This window comes from Lissotriton helveticus, chromosome 5_1 (assembly GCF_964261635.1).
Source record: "Lissotriton helveticus chromosome 5_1, aLisHel1.1, whole genome shotgun sequence".
NCBI classification, from domain to species: domain Eukaryota; kingdom Metazoa; phylum Chordata; class Amphibia; order Caudata; family Salamandridae; genus Lissotriton; species Lissotriton helveticus.
This window is the reverse complement of record NC_136065.1, coordinates 1,194,672,074-1,194,688,187: the sequence shown is the minus strand read 5'-3', so window position 1 is coordinate 1,194,688,187 and position 16,114 is coordinate 1,194,672,074. Positions and strand designations below refer to the sequence as shown.

The window sequence follows — 16,114 nt, the reverse complement described above, 5'->3', positions numbered from 1 at the left end:
ATTTTGAAATTGTGTGGATATCTCGAGATTGTTTAGTGTCATGAAACATTTCACTAGCAATAAGAAAGGAATTTTTCTTTGATGCACTCAATATTGCTACACATTTTGGAAGCCTGCACTTTCGCTGTATTTTTCAAATATCATACTATGTCTTAATTATATTTAAATTGTTTATTTCCAATGTCGAGTTTCTTGTTTCTGTTCTTTGATCTTGACTTTGATGTCTCTAACTTTATTTTGATTAACTTGCCTGCATATTATTGAAACATATGTTCTTCTGTGTTCTTTGAGTTTGTTGATCCACGGTCGTCCTATGAATGTTGGTATTCAGGGTATTGATCTGTTTATGCTAAATTTTTCTATATATGATATTCGGAATCTTCTTTTTTTACATTAGAACTTTTAGTGTGGGAATTTGAATGTGTCTTTTCTTTGTGCTATAAATGGTGAGCAAGATGTTAGAAGGGTGGAGAGAGGTGGGTACAAGATGAGTCCCCGTGTATAGTTGGAGGGAGAGGCAGTGCAGTTTGTGAGTGACCAGCGATTATTTATTCATTAGTTTGTATCCTTATCTAATTGCCAATGTATGCTCAAATGAATGAAAGGGTGCAGCTGGTTTACCGGATTCATACTGGTGACCTCCAGGCACCCCAGGTGTCCTCAGTGAGAGCTGAACTCCGAAAGCTGCCTCTGCATGGGCGGTGCTGCATCATTTCTGATGGGTTCTCCACTGGGCTCTTTCGAAAGTAAACAGCTCATCCCTTTCTCAGCGTCTTGAAAAGTCTAATCCACTTAAAATGCAAACTCTGCATCCATCATTTCATTATCTTGTATGCTAGATAAGAAATGCAGTCCGCATGTAAGTTGTTTTTCGCTAGAACATATTTTATAGATAATTGAAAAGCTTGCTTCTTGGCAAACTGTGCAAGTCTGGCAGTCGGTGGTGACTTACTTCCTGGAAGGAACACATTTATTAAAGGTTTGTGTTCAATTTGTTGTACAAATGTTGTTCCCCACTAAAACAATCTGTGGTGCGGAAGAACAAGGACATGAACTCTCTATTATTCACTGGTAACGGCTCTCAGCTTCGCGCAGTGTGCTTCAACCAAATCCATTGGCTCTGGCCACTCTGCTCATCCAATACTGTAATTATTGGCAGAAACCACAACAATGCATTCTTTACCTACGATATGGGACTTCAAACAGGCACTGTCAGTCTTTGGGAGATGGCGTGAGAGAGATTGCCTCCTGAACTGTTTGGCAAAACACATTTTTCGGAATTTTTGTTTGAGTAAACATTTGTGATTGGTCCAGTGAGTTATGTAGACAGCTGATGCATTATTCGTGGCTTCAAGTACAAAGCAAAGTGGAGTGTGGTTTCCTATCTGATGTATCTAATCTTTTTAAAACCTTTTCCACTCAAAATTGTCAATTCGTTTTCAGTACTTAGATTTATTTATACATCACACCTTCAGATGCTAACACTGCTTGACCTAATTTCTGAAAATGAAATAGCTGTCTCTTTTTTCTCTAGGTACAAACCATTTTTCCCATTCCAAGTTTTACCTCCACCCGAAGATACAGAACTCTCCCTCAACGATGTGGGGCTCACAGAAGGTCGGTTGAAGGTCACCTTAATCGAATGTTCCAGGTATGTCTAGTACTGTACCCAAGGCACTAGAACTGTAAGCAGATATCTGTTTAAACATAATAGTATGGGCCCCTTGTTAACTGTGACAATTGACTCGAGGTGCAACTCACTGATGAGGCACAACTAGTTCAAAACCTGTCTTGTGTTGATTTTTTTCCCTTTAAGAGGGCACTTGGCATAACACTTCATGTCCGCCTGTTCTTATTATAGCAGGGCTAACTAAGCCTGTTTAGCGAGAGAGTTGCGTGTTACAGTGGAAAACAACCGTGGACTGGAATGTGTCCCAGAGTAATTACCTATGGCTGAGATTAATTCATGCATTCCACAGTCACTTTTTCTGCTTTTCAGTACAGCTGAAGGCATTGTTCGACTCAGCCAAAATGTCTTTTTTGAAGTGCCTCACTATATTATCCTGTCAGTCAAGCATAGACAAACCCAACAGGTCTGACATTGAGGGATGACTTTTTGGCTTTGTTAATGCTTACTTTGGTTGTGAATGCTTTTATTTATAAAACAAGCATCGCCTATAAGTAAGTATATATATATATATATATATATATATATATCCACTCGATTGGCCCGGGCAGAGGCTTCCGAGCGCTTCTCTCGGCGGTGCGGTGGAGATTGCAGCAGGGCCCCGCTGCTCAAAATTACATCGGTTTCTGCAAAGCAGAGATTCTACCGCACTCCCGGTATTAAAGTACGACTGCCACACAATTTAGTCGTTTAAATTTTCATTTTTATCAACAGCTCGCAATCAGCATACTCCTCGACGCGTTTCGCGGCACCACGCCGCTTTCTCACGAGGCAAGATTACCTCGTGAGAAAGCGGCGTGGTGCCGCGAAACGCGTCGAGGAGTATGCTGATTGCGAGCTGTTGATAAAAATGAAAATTTAAACGACTAAATTGTGTGGCAGTCGTACTTTAATACCTTGAGTGCGGGAGAATCTCTGCTTTGCAGAAACCGATGTAATATATATATATATATATATATATATATATATATATATATATATATATATCTATATATATATATCTATATCTATATCAAAACAAAACCCTTTCAGGCATAGAGTGACGCATAAATTATGCAAAAAAGGATAGAACTCTGGGTAGGTCTCAGTTTAGGTGGAAAGCAGCTCCTGTTAGAGCACTCTCAACACCAGCGACACTCTAGATCTGCTCACCTCAAATGTCTGTTTTTCTATCAAAGTTTTTAAGCATAGGATTAGACAGTGCTATCCATGCCGAGATAGAAAATGACAAAGTCTTTCGCCATTTAAACAGCAAAGTCTTTAAGCATAGGACTAGTACAGTGCAGTCCTTGCCGAGCTGTCAAAAAACAAAAGCCATTTATCACTCCAGGCACAATATTACAGCTTTGAATTGGTAAAATACCAACTCAAGCCAACCTGAAATGAATAAAAGCAACCCCTGACACAGTGTTTCGCTCTAATTAGAGCTCTTCAGAGAGGTATAGCTTTGTCCAGACACAAGGGAGCACCCAGTATTAAGTCAAAACAAAACCCTTTCAGGCATAGAGTGACGCATAAATTATGCAAAAAAGAAGGAGAGAACTCTGGGTAGGTCTCAGTTTAGGTGGAAAGCAGCTCCTGTTAGAGCACTCTCAACACCAGCGACACTCTAGATCTGCTCACCTCAAATGTCTGTTTTTCTATCAAAGTTTTTAAGCATAGGATTAGACAGTGCTATCCATGCCGAGATAGAAAATGACAAAGTCTTTCGCCATTTAAACAGCAAAGTCTTTAAGCATAGGACTAGTACAGTGCAGTCCTTGCCGAGCTGTCAAAAAACCATTTATTGTACAGATGTGCACATTGTACAAGAGCAGGATTGGTAAGCCAATGTGTGAAGTGGACAGGCCGTGCGCCAATGCTTGTTAATTATTGGACACTGGTTCCAATCTTGCCCTCCCAACAAGCTTGTCATTTTTATTAGGTTGATTAAATTGAGCTCCATCGACTTCAGTCGCAATAAACATCTGAGTGTCTCACAAACTTAGTTAGGGTGATAAAGTATTTAACTCCTTCAGTGTGCAGGATGACCTGCTAACGTCTTTTTTTATTCTCCAGGTCTATATAACACAAATTCAATCCAAAAGTATTGGATCACATTACTTGAGCACCAGTTACATTACACAAGGGCAGACAATTTTTTAGGCAAGGGGAGATTAAGTGATTTGTCCAGAATCACAGGATGTTGAGCCAATGCAGAGATATGAACATGGCTCATTTATTCCAAAGTCGACAACTCTTGTCATAACGCCACATACTCTTGGTGAGAACACCAGAACAATTTTCTTTTGTGAAATCAAAGTCTGGACAAGAGGGAAGTGCTCTCCTTGCATCCTGAGTTTAATTTCTTTGGTTTCTCCTGCTTCTCTCTGTGCACTGACCTCACAGCAAAACAAAAACAGCCAAATGTGACAGCAGTCTGAGATAAAGGACGGTCTGCTTTACTTTTGATTAGTGCTGGGGAGCATTACTCTGCTTCGTGCACAGATGTGTGTTGGAGAGGCAGACCTGGAAAGGGAACAGTGTCCCTTTTCCAGCGCTCTCTTCCCATTATGGATCCTTGCTTAAGGACTGCATTTCTGCTAGACACTAGGGATATTTTCTTGGTGGGTGAGCAATTTGCCTGGTCATTTACTCCTGTCTGCAGGGGTGGGGGGCAAGGGGTAAGTAGGCCCATTCGACACCAGGGGAAAAATTGTCAAAAGAAAAGGGCATGGATGTGGCTCACCATGGCATTGAGCCTTGCTCCCACCGCAAAACAGACTCTACAGTCTTTCTATTTCTCTACCCTCTCTATCCCTGGTGGGCCTGCAGGTCTGCTTTCTCCATCCCCTCGGGGGAGGGGTCATTGATGCCAACTAGGGGGTCTGGAATTTAATACAATTTCTACTTGCCAATGGAATAGAATGCTTTATAAATCTACTTGTCCTGTAAAACAAAATCCACATGTCCCTTTGGTGCTATTCACAGAGGTGAGAAATTATAGCAGCATTCTCATTATATCAGAGCTATGATAATAACCTCTCTGATTATACAGGACTCATATTATAGCAGAGTTTGGATACTGGCAAACCCCAGATTTTTCCACCTTTCTACAAATCTACTTACTGGGCTGGGAGTAGCAAGTAGAGGCAGTTTCAGAGAATTAATCCCTTTCTGTGCAAACTTACATACTTGCATGTTGATGGGTTTTTACCAGCTCTTTTCATATCTCTTCCCACACTGAGAAAGGTTGTAAATGTACTCCTGACTAGAGCGGAAGTAGTACTTTTCACAGGGTGGGGAAAAAAGGTGTTGATGGGGAAGAAGGCTTGCAAACTCTCATCAGATTTTCACATGAGCAAATCTACACATGCATATTTCCTAATGGTAAAATGTAATTCACAAACGTTTTCCAGGAGGATGTTTTCCAGGCCTACTTATGAAAATTCTTAGGAATTAATGCAAGTCGAAAATCTGCAGTATCATAAATACATGCTCACTTTTGTGATATTCTTTAAGATTGGGCCCCTAATTAGGTCTTATGTTAACCATTTCGGTTTTATTAAAATTATATCTTTCTTATATTTGGCTGACTTCATTGTGACCAACAGCATCCTACTCTATCACAAGGATCATATGGGCACACAAAGTAGTTTCTTTAAGCACCAGTGACTTCTATGACAATGTTTGCTATTTTGAGCCCCAAAAATGTTTTTGCTTTTAGTCAATGTTTGTGTTATATTACAAACCATGTCTAAATAAAACCCACATTGACAAAACCAAAAGGCTGACAACCAGCACCAGACCTATTGGCTTGCCAATGCTTTGTTTATTTTCATGTTGTTCCTGCGGGACCGGCCTTCAGCATTGTCCACTCTGCGCTCCAGCAAGTTCAGTTTGGATGTGAGATCCCTTGTTTACAGGGTCACACGGTGCTTTAGCTGCTGGAGGTCGCGCCTCTCAGTTCTTGCTAGTGCTTCAAAGAGGTTCCCCACGTGTTGCCCAGTAAGTGTTTGTGCACCAGATCTTAGATTGTTGTCTGAGACTGGGGCCTCGGCGGTCTGTTCATGGGGTGCGGCGCTTTCAGCACCAGTTCAATCTCTTATGGCTCCCTGCTGTTCACTAATGGCGACTCTACAAATGTTTTCGCGCCTCTTCTCTCCCCTGTCACTGGCGTAAGTTGCAGCGCTGGATTGCCTTCATGTGTGTTTCACGCCTCACTGATTTTCACCCCGGGTACCTGCGAGTGTGTATCAGGATTTTCGCAGTCTGTGTCCAACCGGGTCTCCCGCTTGTGATCTTTGGTCCTGCTCGAGTTTTAACTGTGCCCGTGCGTGGAGCCCGTTATCTACTTTGGGCTGCAGGCAGCGTCGGATTGGTAACGCGGGCATTCGGGCAATGCCCAAGGGGCCGGTGTCCGAGTGCTGCTGTGGGCTGCTTTTTTGAGCAATCTGGGGAGCTATTTGGGCACTGTCTCTATTGTTTGAATACAGCCAGCGGCCCAGTGGGTGTCTGAGTGGCCTTTCTAGAGGCAGATGGGCGCTCATTACCTCCTTTTAGCAGAGGTATCACTCCCTTTGTCTCGCGGGCCGGCCCATTAATGTGTGCACATACTGAGCGAGGGAAGGGGGCCTGAGTAGAAGTGGCCTCGCTTGTTTCACCAGTGTAAACTAACGCGGCATTTTTTTTAACTCCCCATCCCCCCCCCCTTCCTCACACCAAAACTGTTATTTGAGTGTTTATGCAAATGTGGAGCGATTTTATTTTTTTTAATTTTTTTTTTTTAATTTTTTGCGTGCCCAGGCCGATTTTCAAACCCAATCGAACCCTGGCTGCAAGCCTTCTTTACCGGCCTCGCTGTTCATGCGTGTCCGCCGTGCTCGCTTGCCAATTCCTCTACTACGGGCTCCTCTAGGGCTGCGTTGATGGCTGTTCATGCCTCCATGGGCCGCAAGACGCAGAGTGCCACCTTTCCGGCACAGCTTTAAGCTTCGATGCGGAGCGGCCCTAGAGTTGGACTGCGATATCCCCTACTGCTCTGGTTCACGGCTAGCGGCAACGGGGGCCGGGCTTTGGGCTCCCCGGCCACTTCAATGGGTAGTAGGTGCCTGCAGCGTACCCCTGGCCTTGGGCAAAGCGGTCCAGTCTCTTCCCTCTAGCTTACGCGACTGACCGCAGGCCCTTCGTCAGTCTTGTCTGGGCGTCTCCTACAGTGACGCTCGATTCAGCCCGGTTCTGTTTCGCTACCTGGGGCCACCCTGCGATCAGCCTCCTGCACGCGCCGCTGCTTACTTGGGTCGGTGGCGCTTCCTATCTTGTTGCTCCAGTTCGCCTCTGTCACCGCACCAGCGTCTTCAGGTCGTTCCGCACTGTGGTGGGTCACTGCGCCTCTGCAGTTCGTGACGCTGCGTGATTGCGGTGATGAGGGTCTCGTCTCAGCGGGCAGCCTATGCGCTGCCGCCCGGCCTCGGCTCTCCCTTCTGCTGCGTGGAAGGCTCCCTCTCGGTCAGAGCGCCGTCCAGTGCCTCCAAACTTGCTGTGTCTGCTCTCCCTGATGTCTGGGTCTCATCAGGTTGGTTTCGGCATACCAATGTCATCATTTTGTGCAGGATAATTGATACATTTTCGGGCCATGAGAAGGAGCCTCTTTAGAGTGCCTCCGCCATCTTGCCTGGCTAGCCCGGCATGACCTCCATGAGGGCATTTGTTTTAACTCCAGTAGAGAGCAGTTGTAGGTCAAAAACCCCAGGTGCTTGTCAAATTACCACTGCAAATCGCACACTCTCTTCCGTTCGAGCTCCAAATTATGAGTTCAAATATGTTTCAGGGGAATTATCAACCCCTGGCGTCTTGTATGTCTTCGTAAATATTGTCATCATCATTATACAGGAGTAGATCAACTTCATCCTCACCATCATCATCTCTGGGTGGGGTTAAGCTTTTGTCAGAAATTGAGCCAAAAAACAATGTTGCATGCTCCTTAGTAGAGGCATATGATGGTTGTCTGGCTGTGCGGTGATCAGTTGTGCTTTAGTAATATGGCATGACATTGGTCAGGATCGGATTAAAGTCTATTTGGTGTCTGGCATCGAAACCAGTACTGGATCCAACTTTGCAGCTTTGGTACCGACGACAACAATGGAATAACTGGCATACGTTATGGAACAGGAGTGGAAGTCTGTACTAGAATCGTTACAGAGCCTGTACCTGTTCCAAAGGCATTTTAAAGGGTGCCGAAGAACGCCAAATGTAATCAGAATGGCTTCCTTATAGGTGTTTTTGCTGCAGCGATGCCTAGGGAGTTTGGGGGCACACCAGGGCCAACTGTTTAATCACCTCAGCAGCAGGAGACCTGCCAGGACCTCTGCAGCAGGAGACCTGCCAGGACCTCTGCAGCAGGAGACCTGCCAGGACCTCTGCAGCAGGAGACCTGCCAGGACCTCTGCAGCAGGAGACCTGCCAGGACCTCTGCAGCAGGAGACCTGCAAGGACCTCTGCAGCAGGAGAACTGGAAGGAGACCGACTACCACTGTAACGTCTTTGTGCCTTTTGTTTAGGGTAGAGAACAACGGAATGGGGTCAAGACCTGCTTTGTTTCTTGTGCTGGTGTTTTGGAGGACTTCGACTGTAAAGTTGACCTCTCACAGGAGCAACCTTGAGAGCGAGTCCACCCCTCGTCTTGGAGCAGGACATGCACAAAGGCCACGGCTACTAATGTTTTAGTCGACATACAGCTTCACTTCTTGGGCCCAGGTTACTTGTCTCACGACTTTAACTTGTGTTCATAGTCTAAGTACCAGAGACATATCTCTTATGGGTTCATGACCGACGTCCCCTTACTATAGTCGCAGGATGATTTGAAACCTATAGTCTTAGGAGGGAACATCATTCCCTAGTACACTGTATTTCATTCTATTTTCAGGATTCCTCCGAAGTCTGATCAAATTGAACCCAGAGCTCCGTATCTTTGTCTGAAGGTGTAGAAAGAATGGAGCGGACTTCAGCTTTCAGGTGTGGTGCTTATATGCACCTCTGCTCTGTCGCTTCTGGGTCAGTATGGGGTCAACATGGACTCTCACAACGCCACCTTGTGGCGCACAGAAGCGGTGCTGGAGACAGGTTTCCGGATCCAGTTTGGCACCTGTGGAGTATTCTAAGGTGAGTAAACAGTCAGCACAATTTGAGCTCAAGCTGGCAGATTGATACAACTGCGATTTGCACATATTCAAACTAAGTGATGAGACGTTGCCTGATAGTAAATAACGGCCAAATCCTATTACAGACTTGCACAGAAGCATTCACAATAAGCCCTGGTTTGGCTGGCATTAAAAAGTAGGTATGATGATGGTTACATCGATAGACCTGAAAAGTGTAAGGAGAGCAACGGTTTTATTGGGTGCCTCGTTGCTGAATATGAGGAAACGTTATAGAATGTGGACAGTGAAACCTGCCAGATACTTTATGAAGATCTATAGAACTGACAAATTCAAATGCAGGTTAGAACCTGATACCCTACCAGGTCTGAGCAGAAAAAACTCATCCCTAGTTCTCTCTACTGACCCACACCCACCCAAAAAGTACAGCTAATGAAAAAGTCTTGCAATTTTCAAAGACTAAAGCCAATTTCTCAAGTTTCCACAATCTACATGTAAATGAGAATTTCGCATTTTTAACTTGAAAACATTGTGTCGCGTATTGGGAATTCTGTAGTCCTCTGTTTGCTGTAGCTGGGTTGCTCTGAGATGAAGCACGAAAGAGCAGCTTTAAAAATAGACATTAAAGCTAGTATGGCTGCGGCAGGGTGCCTAAGCTCCTCGCTCTAATCTATGATCTTCATATTACAGCTCAAGTGCTTTATAATTGAGTAACACAAGTTCCACTTACCCCCCTACAAACACTGAGTGTAAGACTTACTACAAAAATGTGAATTGAGCTATAGGTCAGAGTTGTTTTTAGAGCTATGTGAAGTTTAAGCAAAATGAGTGAAAGCTCAGTTATAAAAGTCACCCCTACGTGCAATTATTTAATTATGCATATCGAGTCCCAAATGGAAAGAGAAACATATATGAATTAATAAAGGAATGTAAGAGTTTATAGTCCTCAATTTCTTTTCCTATTATAAGTACCTCACTGAGAAGCACCTTGTAGGGGGTGGGAAATAATTTTAATAAATTTTTCTTGATAACACCACTTAAGAATGTACTGCGGTTGTTACTATAATTAATGCCCCGGTTACTTACCGGTAATCTTCATTACTCCGAGTATAGTCTTCCTCGCCACATGACTAACATAGTGAGCTTCAGCTCCACGACAGAACCCTCCAAAGTAAAAAAAGCCTCCCATCCCCTCCCAACATGGCCGACCAGTCACCCCTGACCTCTATAAGAGGCGGGCCGGCCCAACCAACAGCCTGAACCACCTGGCAAACAATGAAGCCGATAGCCAGACAGGGAGGGGGGGAGGGAACTCATGAGGCGAGGAAGACTATACTCGGAGTAATGAAGATTACCGGTAAGTAACCGGGGCATTACCTCCTCGTTAGTCTTCCTCGCCACATGACTAACATAGTGAGCAAATACCCAAGCCAAAAGGCTTCATTGACCACAAGAAAAACAACACCACACGGTGAAGTAGAAAAACCCAACACAAGGTTTATTGAGTACAAAAGAAAGAAAACAGGAATTACAGCAAACCTGAATCAAGAAACAAAAGGCCATCAAGGAGCCACCGCTCCAGCACTCAGGACGGCCCCAGCAAATTCCCCAGGAACAGAACCACCCAGGACAACCCGATAATGTTCCATGAACATGTGGGGGGACGACCACGTCGCCGCCCGACAAATCTCAGTGGAGACACCCTTGAAGGAGGCCCAGGACACACACACACTCCTAGTGGAACGACCCTGGACCCCCACCGGAACAATCAAACCCAGCGAATCATAGGCAAGGAGGATAGCCTGCTTAAGCCAGCGACTCAAGGTGGAAAGAGAGGGCTTGTGGCCAGAATGAACGGGACCGAATGTCACGAACAGGCTATCACACCGGGAAAGGGAAGACGTGCGTTCAAGGTAAACCAAAACCGCACGCCGGACTTCCAGCAAGGACAGGGAAGGATCCGCGTCGGGAGGGAAAGAAGGCAACGACACCTCCCGAGACCGGTTCACCAAGGAAGGAACCTTGGGAAGAAAACGGGGGTCATGACGGAGAACCAGCCGGTCAAGCAAAACCCGCAAGAAGGGAGGAGAGCGGAGGAATGAACCCAGCTCGCCCATCCGACCGGCAGACACAATGGCCACCGGGAAAATCACCTTAAAAGTGAGAAACCTTAGAGCCACCGAGGCCAGGGGTTCAAAGGGGGGACCCTGAAGGGCCCGCAGAACGAGGGGAAGATCCCAAGGGGGAGACAGGCAGAGCGTCCGAGGGCGACGGAGAAAACAACTCCGGAGCAAACGAGCCACCAGGGAATCCAGCCCGTCGAAATCCGGACTGCGGAAGGCCTGCAAGGCTGCCCACTGGGCCCTCAGGGAAGAAGGGGCCAAACCCAAGGAAAACCCCTCAACAAGAAAATCCAAGACCAGCAAGGGAGCCACGGAGGCGGGCTCAGCACCCTGCAGACCGCACCAACGAGAGAAGGAAGACCAGTGCCGGGCATAGGAAGACAAGGTGGAAGACCTGCAGGAGCCCTGCAGCAAATCCACCACCCCCGAAGAGCAACCACGGGAAAGCAACATCACCCGCTCAAGAGCCAGGCCTGTAGATGGAGTCGGCGCAACACCGACTCTGGGAGCGGGGGGCCCATCAATGGAAAAGGAATATCCGGGATCGGCCAGTAGGCCTGATCCGCCAGCTCGCAAAGGAGAGGGTACCCGGGGCGGCGAACCCAGCCGGGAACCACCAGAAGCACCCTGGCCCTGTCCAAGCGAATCTTGCAGAGGACCCGAGGGATCAGGGGGATGGGGGGAAACGCGTACAGGAGACCGGAGGGCCAAGGGAACGACAGGGCATCCACACGCCACACCCCCGGAACCGGGAGGAGAGAGCAGAACCTGGGCAGGAGGGCCGACTCCCCATCCGCGAACAGATCCACCAGAGGCAGACCGAAGCGAGACACCAGGCGGTGAAATACCACCGGAGTCAGGGAGAGACCGGACAAAGAAGGAAAGATCCGACTCAGACGATCCGGACCCCGGGAGATAGACAGCCCGAAGAGACAGGACCGACGACTCCGCCCAAGACAACAACTCCTGAGTCAGCAACCAAAGGGAGCGAACCCTGCACCCCCCCTGGTGGTTGACATAGCTCCTCACAACCTGGTTGTCCGTCCTGACCAAGACATGGTGACCCCGGAGAGAAGGAGCAAAATGAAGGCAGGCCAGGAGGACCGCCTTCAACTCCCGATAGTTCGAGGAGCAGCGTGACTGGAGGAGATCCCAACGACCCTGAACCGACCCCGAGCCCAAGGTCGCCCCCCAGCCGAGGAGACTGGCATCGGTCGTGACCACCCGGGATGGGAAAACCAAGAAGGAAAGACCCTCGGAGAGGTGAGACTCCACCAACCCAACTCCGAACGAAGCTGAGGGGAGACCGGGACCAGGAATTCGTAATCCTCCCAGAGGGGATCCCAGAGGGAAAGCAGATGGTTGACCAAGGGATAAAGGTGGAGGCGAGCCCAGGGGAGAACATTGATGGACGCCGACATCAGCCCCTGAACCCTCAGCCAAAGGCGAACAGGAGCGGAACCCTGAGCCAGAAGGGACCCCAGATCCCGCCACAAAGTGTCCCGGCGACCAAGAGGCAAGAACACTTTCCCCAGCACCATGACCAGCCGACCCCTAATGAAGGTCAAGTCCTGAGTGGGTGACAGATGGGACTTCCGCTCGTTGATCAGGAAGCCGTGGGTGGAGAGTACTTCGCAGACCCGTCCGACGTGCAGCATCCCCTTGGAAAAAGAAGAGGCAGAGATTAACCAATCGTCCAGGTAAGGAAAAACCCTGATCCCCTCCCGGTGAAGAATACCCACCAGGGGAGCCAGGATTTTAGTAAACACCCTCGGGGCAGATGACAAGCCAAACGGAAGTACCTGGAACTGATAGTGGGAACCCCCAACGCAGAACCGGAGGAAGGACTGAGAAACCGGATGGACCGGGACATGGAGGTAGGCGTCGAGGAGATCCAGCGAAGCCACCACCTCTCCCTGAACCAGAAGAGGCAGAATTTCCTGCAGGGAGATCATCTTGAATTTAGTATGTGGAATGTAAGAATTCAACCACTTCAAATCCAAAACTGGCCGGAAATCCCCAGAAACCTTCCTTACCAGAAAAAGGATAGAGTAGACGCCCAAACCCCTCTGAGAAGGCGGGACCAGGTGGATGGCCCGCTTGGCAAGCAAGTCCTGGACGCCGGCCAGCAAGGCCCGTCTCTTGACCAGGGAGGAAGGCAGGGGCGTAGCGAGGAAAAAATCCGGAGGAGGGGAGGAGAAGGTGATGGAAAATCCCTCTTTCACAATCCGAAGAGCCCAAAGATCCGAGACTGATTCCTCCCAGGCCGGGACGAAATGGCGGAGACGGCCCATCACAGGGAACACCCCGGAGGAGACGGCCGAAAGTCAGGATTTAGGGGTGGAAGATGAAGCGGCAGCAGCCGGCTGAGACCGGGATTTGTTGAAGAACGGGGTGCCCCGGCCGCGACCCCTCCCTCGAAAGGGCGTGCTGGCCTTACCCCTGGATGACGATGAGAAAATCCGTCCGCGCCCAGGGAAGCGGGCCCCAGATGACTTGATGGGAGCCAGTAACTTGCGGTCCTCAGCAGACTTTTTAATCATCACCTCCAGAGGAGGGCCAAACAACTTAGCCCCAGAAAACGGTATCTTCATGAGCAAAGCCTTCTGGGCAGCCTCCGACTTACAATGCCGCAGCCAGATCTGACGCCTCGCCTGTATTGCAGCACCCCCACCGGCAGCCGCCGCACCCAGAGTGTCAAAGGAGATGTCCGACAAAAAACGCGTCTGCTGTTCCATCAAGGCAAGGGTCGGGACAACATCAGCCCCCTGCTCCAGGAGCTCACCCAGGGACTGGAAGTCCTTCAACAAAGACTGCACCGTGCAAGACAAATAGGCCGAGGCCCTGATGGTGAAATTAGCCGCAGCATAAGAACGTTTAGCAGCAGCCTCCACGCGCTTGTCCACAGGGTCAGAGGGGGAGGCGTCCTCCGATATGAACGAACCCTGGGAAGACAGTCCCACCACCAGAGAGTCCACCTTCACCGCCGGAGGAAAATCTTTAGTGAACTCATCAACAGCGTAACGCTTAGACGGATACCGTGGGAAGGACTGCTTATCCACATCCAACCACTCCCCCTCAATGACCTTCTTGATGGACGCATGCAGAGGAACGGAATCCGGAGCCTTGCGCTGATACTGGACAAAGAAATCATCGGAAACATCCTCCGCCGCAGGAGGAGGGAAAGCCAAGTTATCCCTGATGTGAGAAAGAACCTCACGAAGCTCCTGACCCTGGATGTAACGGCCATGGAGATCCTCCTCCTCCCCCTCCGCATCAGACACAGGAGTGGGGTCCCTGCGAGGACGCTTCGGCGAGGGAGGGCCCTGGGCATCACGCTGCGCCAGGGCATCAGCCACAGCAGACTGGATCATCAACTGCAGGGACTGCGCAGAAAAAGGCATCGCAGACAAGGAGTCAGTCACCGACCCTGCCGCGACAGAATCCTGATCCATCACCCCAGAGCAAAGCACCACCACGTAGAAGAAAATGGAGAGACTCAGGGGCACCCAGGACGCCGGAAATTAAATAGCCAGCAGGGGAGACGTGACACATAAACCAGCCTAAGGCATTGAAAACAACAAGCAGCACCTGACGCGAGACCCCGTCCACAAGGGGCGGGAAGCGCCCAGGGCCAATCCCAGCGCGGCACAGAGCCGCGGGCCGAAGACTAGAAAACCCCGATACAGGCGGCAGCGTCCAGCGCCGTGAAACGGACACCAGGACCGGCAGAAGGTAAGCGCTCCCACACCTGGGGCCAGCTCGAGACCGGAACACCCATTAAGCCCCGCTCCCGCACCGGGAAAAACGAGTGACCGAGGGGAGCATGTAACAGCGCCCCAGAGGTCAGCCGCAGAAAGACCGCGCAAGTTTAACAAACGCGGCAGACAGGGACGCGCCGCAAAGACGGTGAAGCGGCACACAGACCAAAGAGGCCGGTCCCGCGACCATCGACAATAAAAAAAAGAAACGGCGGCCGCCCTACGCCAGGGGCCTGCAAGCAACAGGAGCCCCAGCAACAACAGGGGCACCCCCAGCGCCGGACACCAGAGCCCGAAAGGGCGAAGGTCCACAAAAAACGACCGGAAACAGCCAAGGGAAACAAAAACCCCACATCCCCTCCCCCCCCCCCCTGTACACCCATGGCAACGCAAAAGCAGCACCTAACCGGCCCCACAGGACCGGGGGAAGGAAGAGGGGGGGGAATTGAAGTCCCAGGTCCTAGGGTCCGCTAAGGCAGGACCTCCAACCCAAAGCCCATGAACCAGCTAGAGCAGGTCCAACTTACCTGCACAGCGCCTCTGGAGAGAATCGCGCAGAACAAAAAAACAGGCTGTTCGTTGGGCCGGCCCGCCTCTTATAGAGGTCAGGGGTGACTGGTCGGCCATGTTGGGAGGGGATGGGAGGCTTTTTTTTTTTACTTTGGAGGGTTCTGTCGTGGAGCTGAAGCTCACTATGTTAGTCATGTGGCGAGGAAGACTAACGAGGAGGTAATCGATATTACTGTTACACTTTTAAATGGCTATCTCTTTGCTGACCCGGATGGATGAGTCAGTGCTGCTAGGATGCACTGCAGCTGGCAGTGGAGAGACGCTTTAAACTCAGGAGTAACTGGCCGAATAGCCAGTACCCAGTGGCGTAGCTAGACCTTATGTTGCCCATGGCGGCCCCAGAGTTTTCCGGCTTGCGGGGGCCGCATGTGGTGATGGAGGGATGCAGGGTGCTGGCGATTCCTTCATTTGCCAGCCCCCGACCGCCAAAGGTAAGGGGGGGAGTTGGGGTGGAGCCTGCCATCCTTGGCAGACCGCTCCCCCTCACCCCGTTGCTACGCCACTGCCACCAGATAGCTCCAAGATCGCAGCCACTCCTTCACCCCTGCCAAGTACCACTCATCGGGGGTTAGACTCCCGCATTTTAATGTGGTGGTCCACATCCTCACACTAAAATACTAAGTCACGCATTTATAGCGCCCCCTAAAGCTGTCAAGCCGGAGTGCTGTAAGTGGGCAACACACCACACAAAACACGCTTTTCTCACACACTGATTGCTGCAGGGTTTGGGGGCTGGCTCAGACACTTTTGTTGGCTCCAGCTTCAGTCATGTGACAGCATGACTTCACAGGAGACTCATTTCAGCAATGTGCCCAATGTTTTAATTTGCCCAAGGCC

At 49.4% G+C, this 16,114-nt stretch overlaps 1 protein-coding gene across 1 annotated transcript in view; it reads left to right on the top strand.

Annotated features, from left to right (window-relative positions):
* PDZD8 (PDZ domain containing 8) overlaps positions 1–16,114 on the top strand; it is a 403,753-nt gene that overhangs the window by 177,859 nt on the left and 209,780 nt on the right. The window contains exon 2 of the mRNA XM_078643903.1: positions 1,535–1,651. Within this exon, the coding sequence (XP_078500029.1) occupies positions 1,535–1,651 (117 nt within the window). The remainder of the gene's footprint in view (positions 1–1,534; positions 1,652–16,114) is intronic.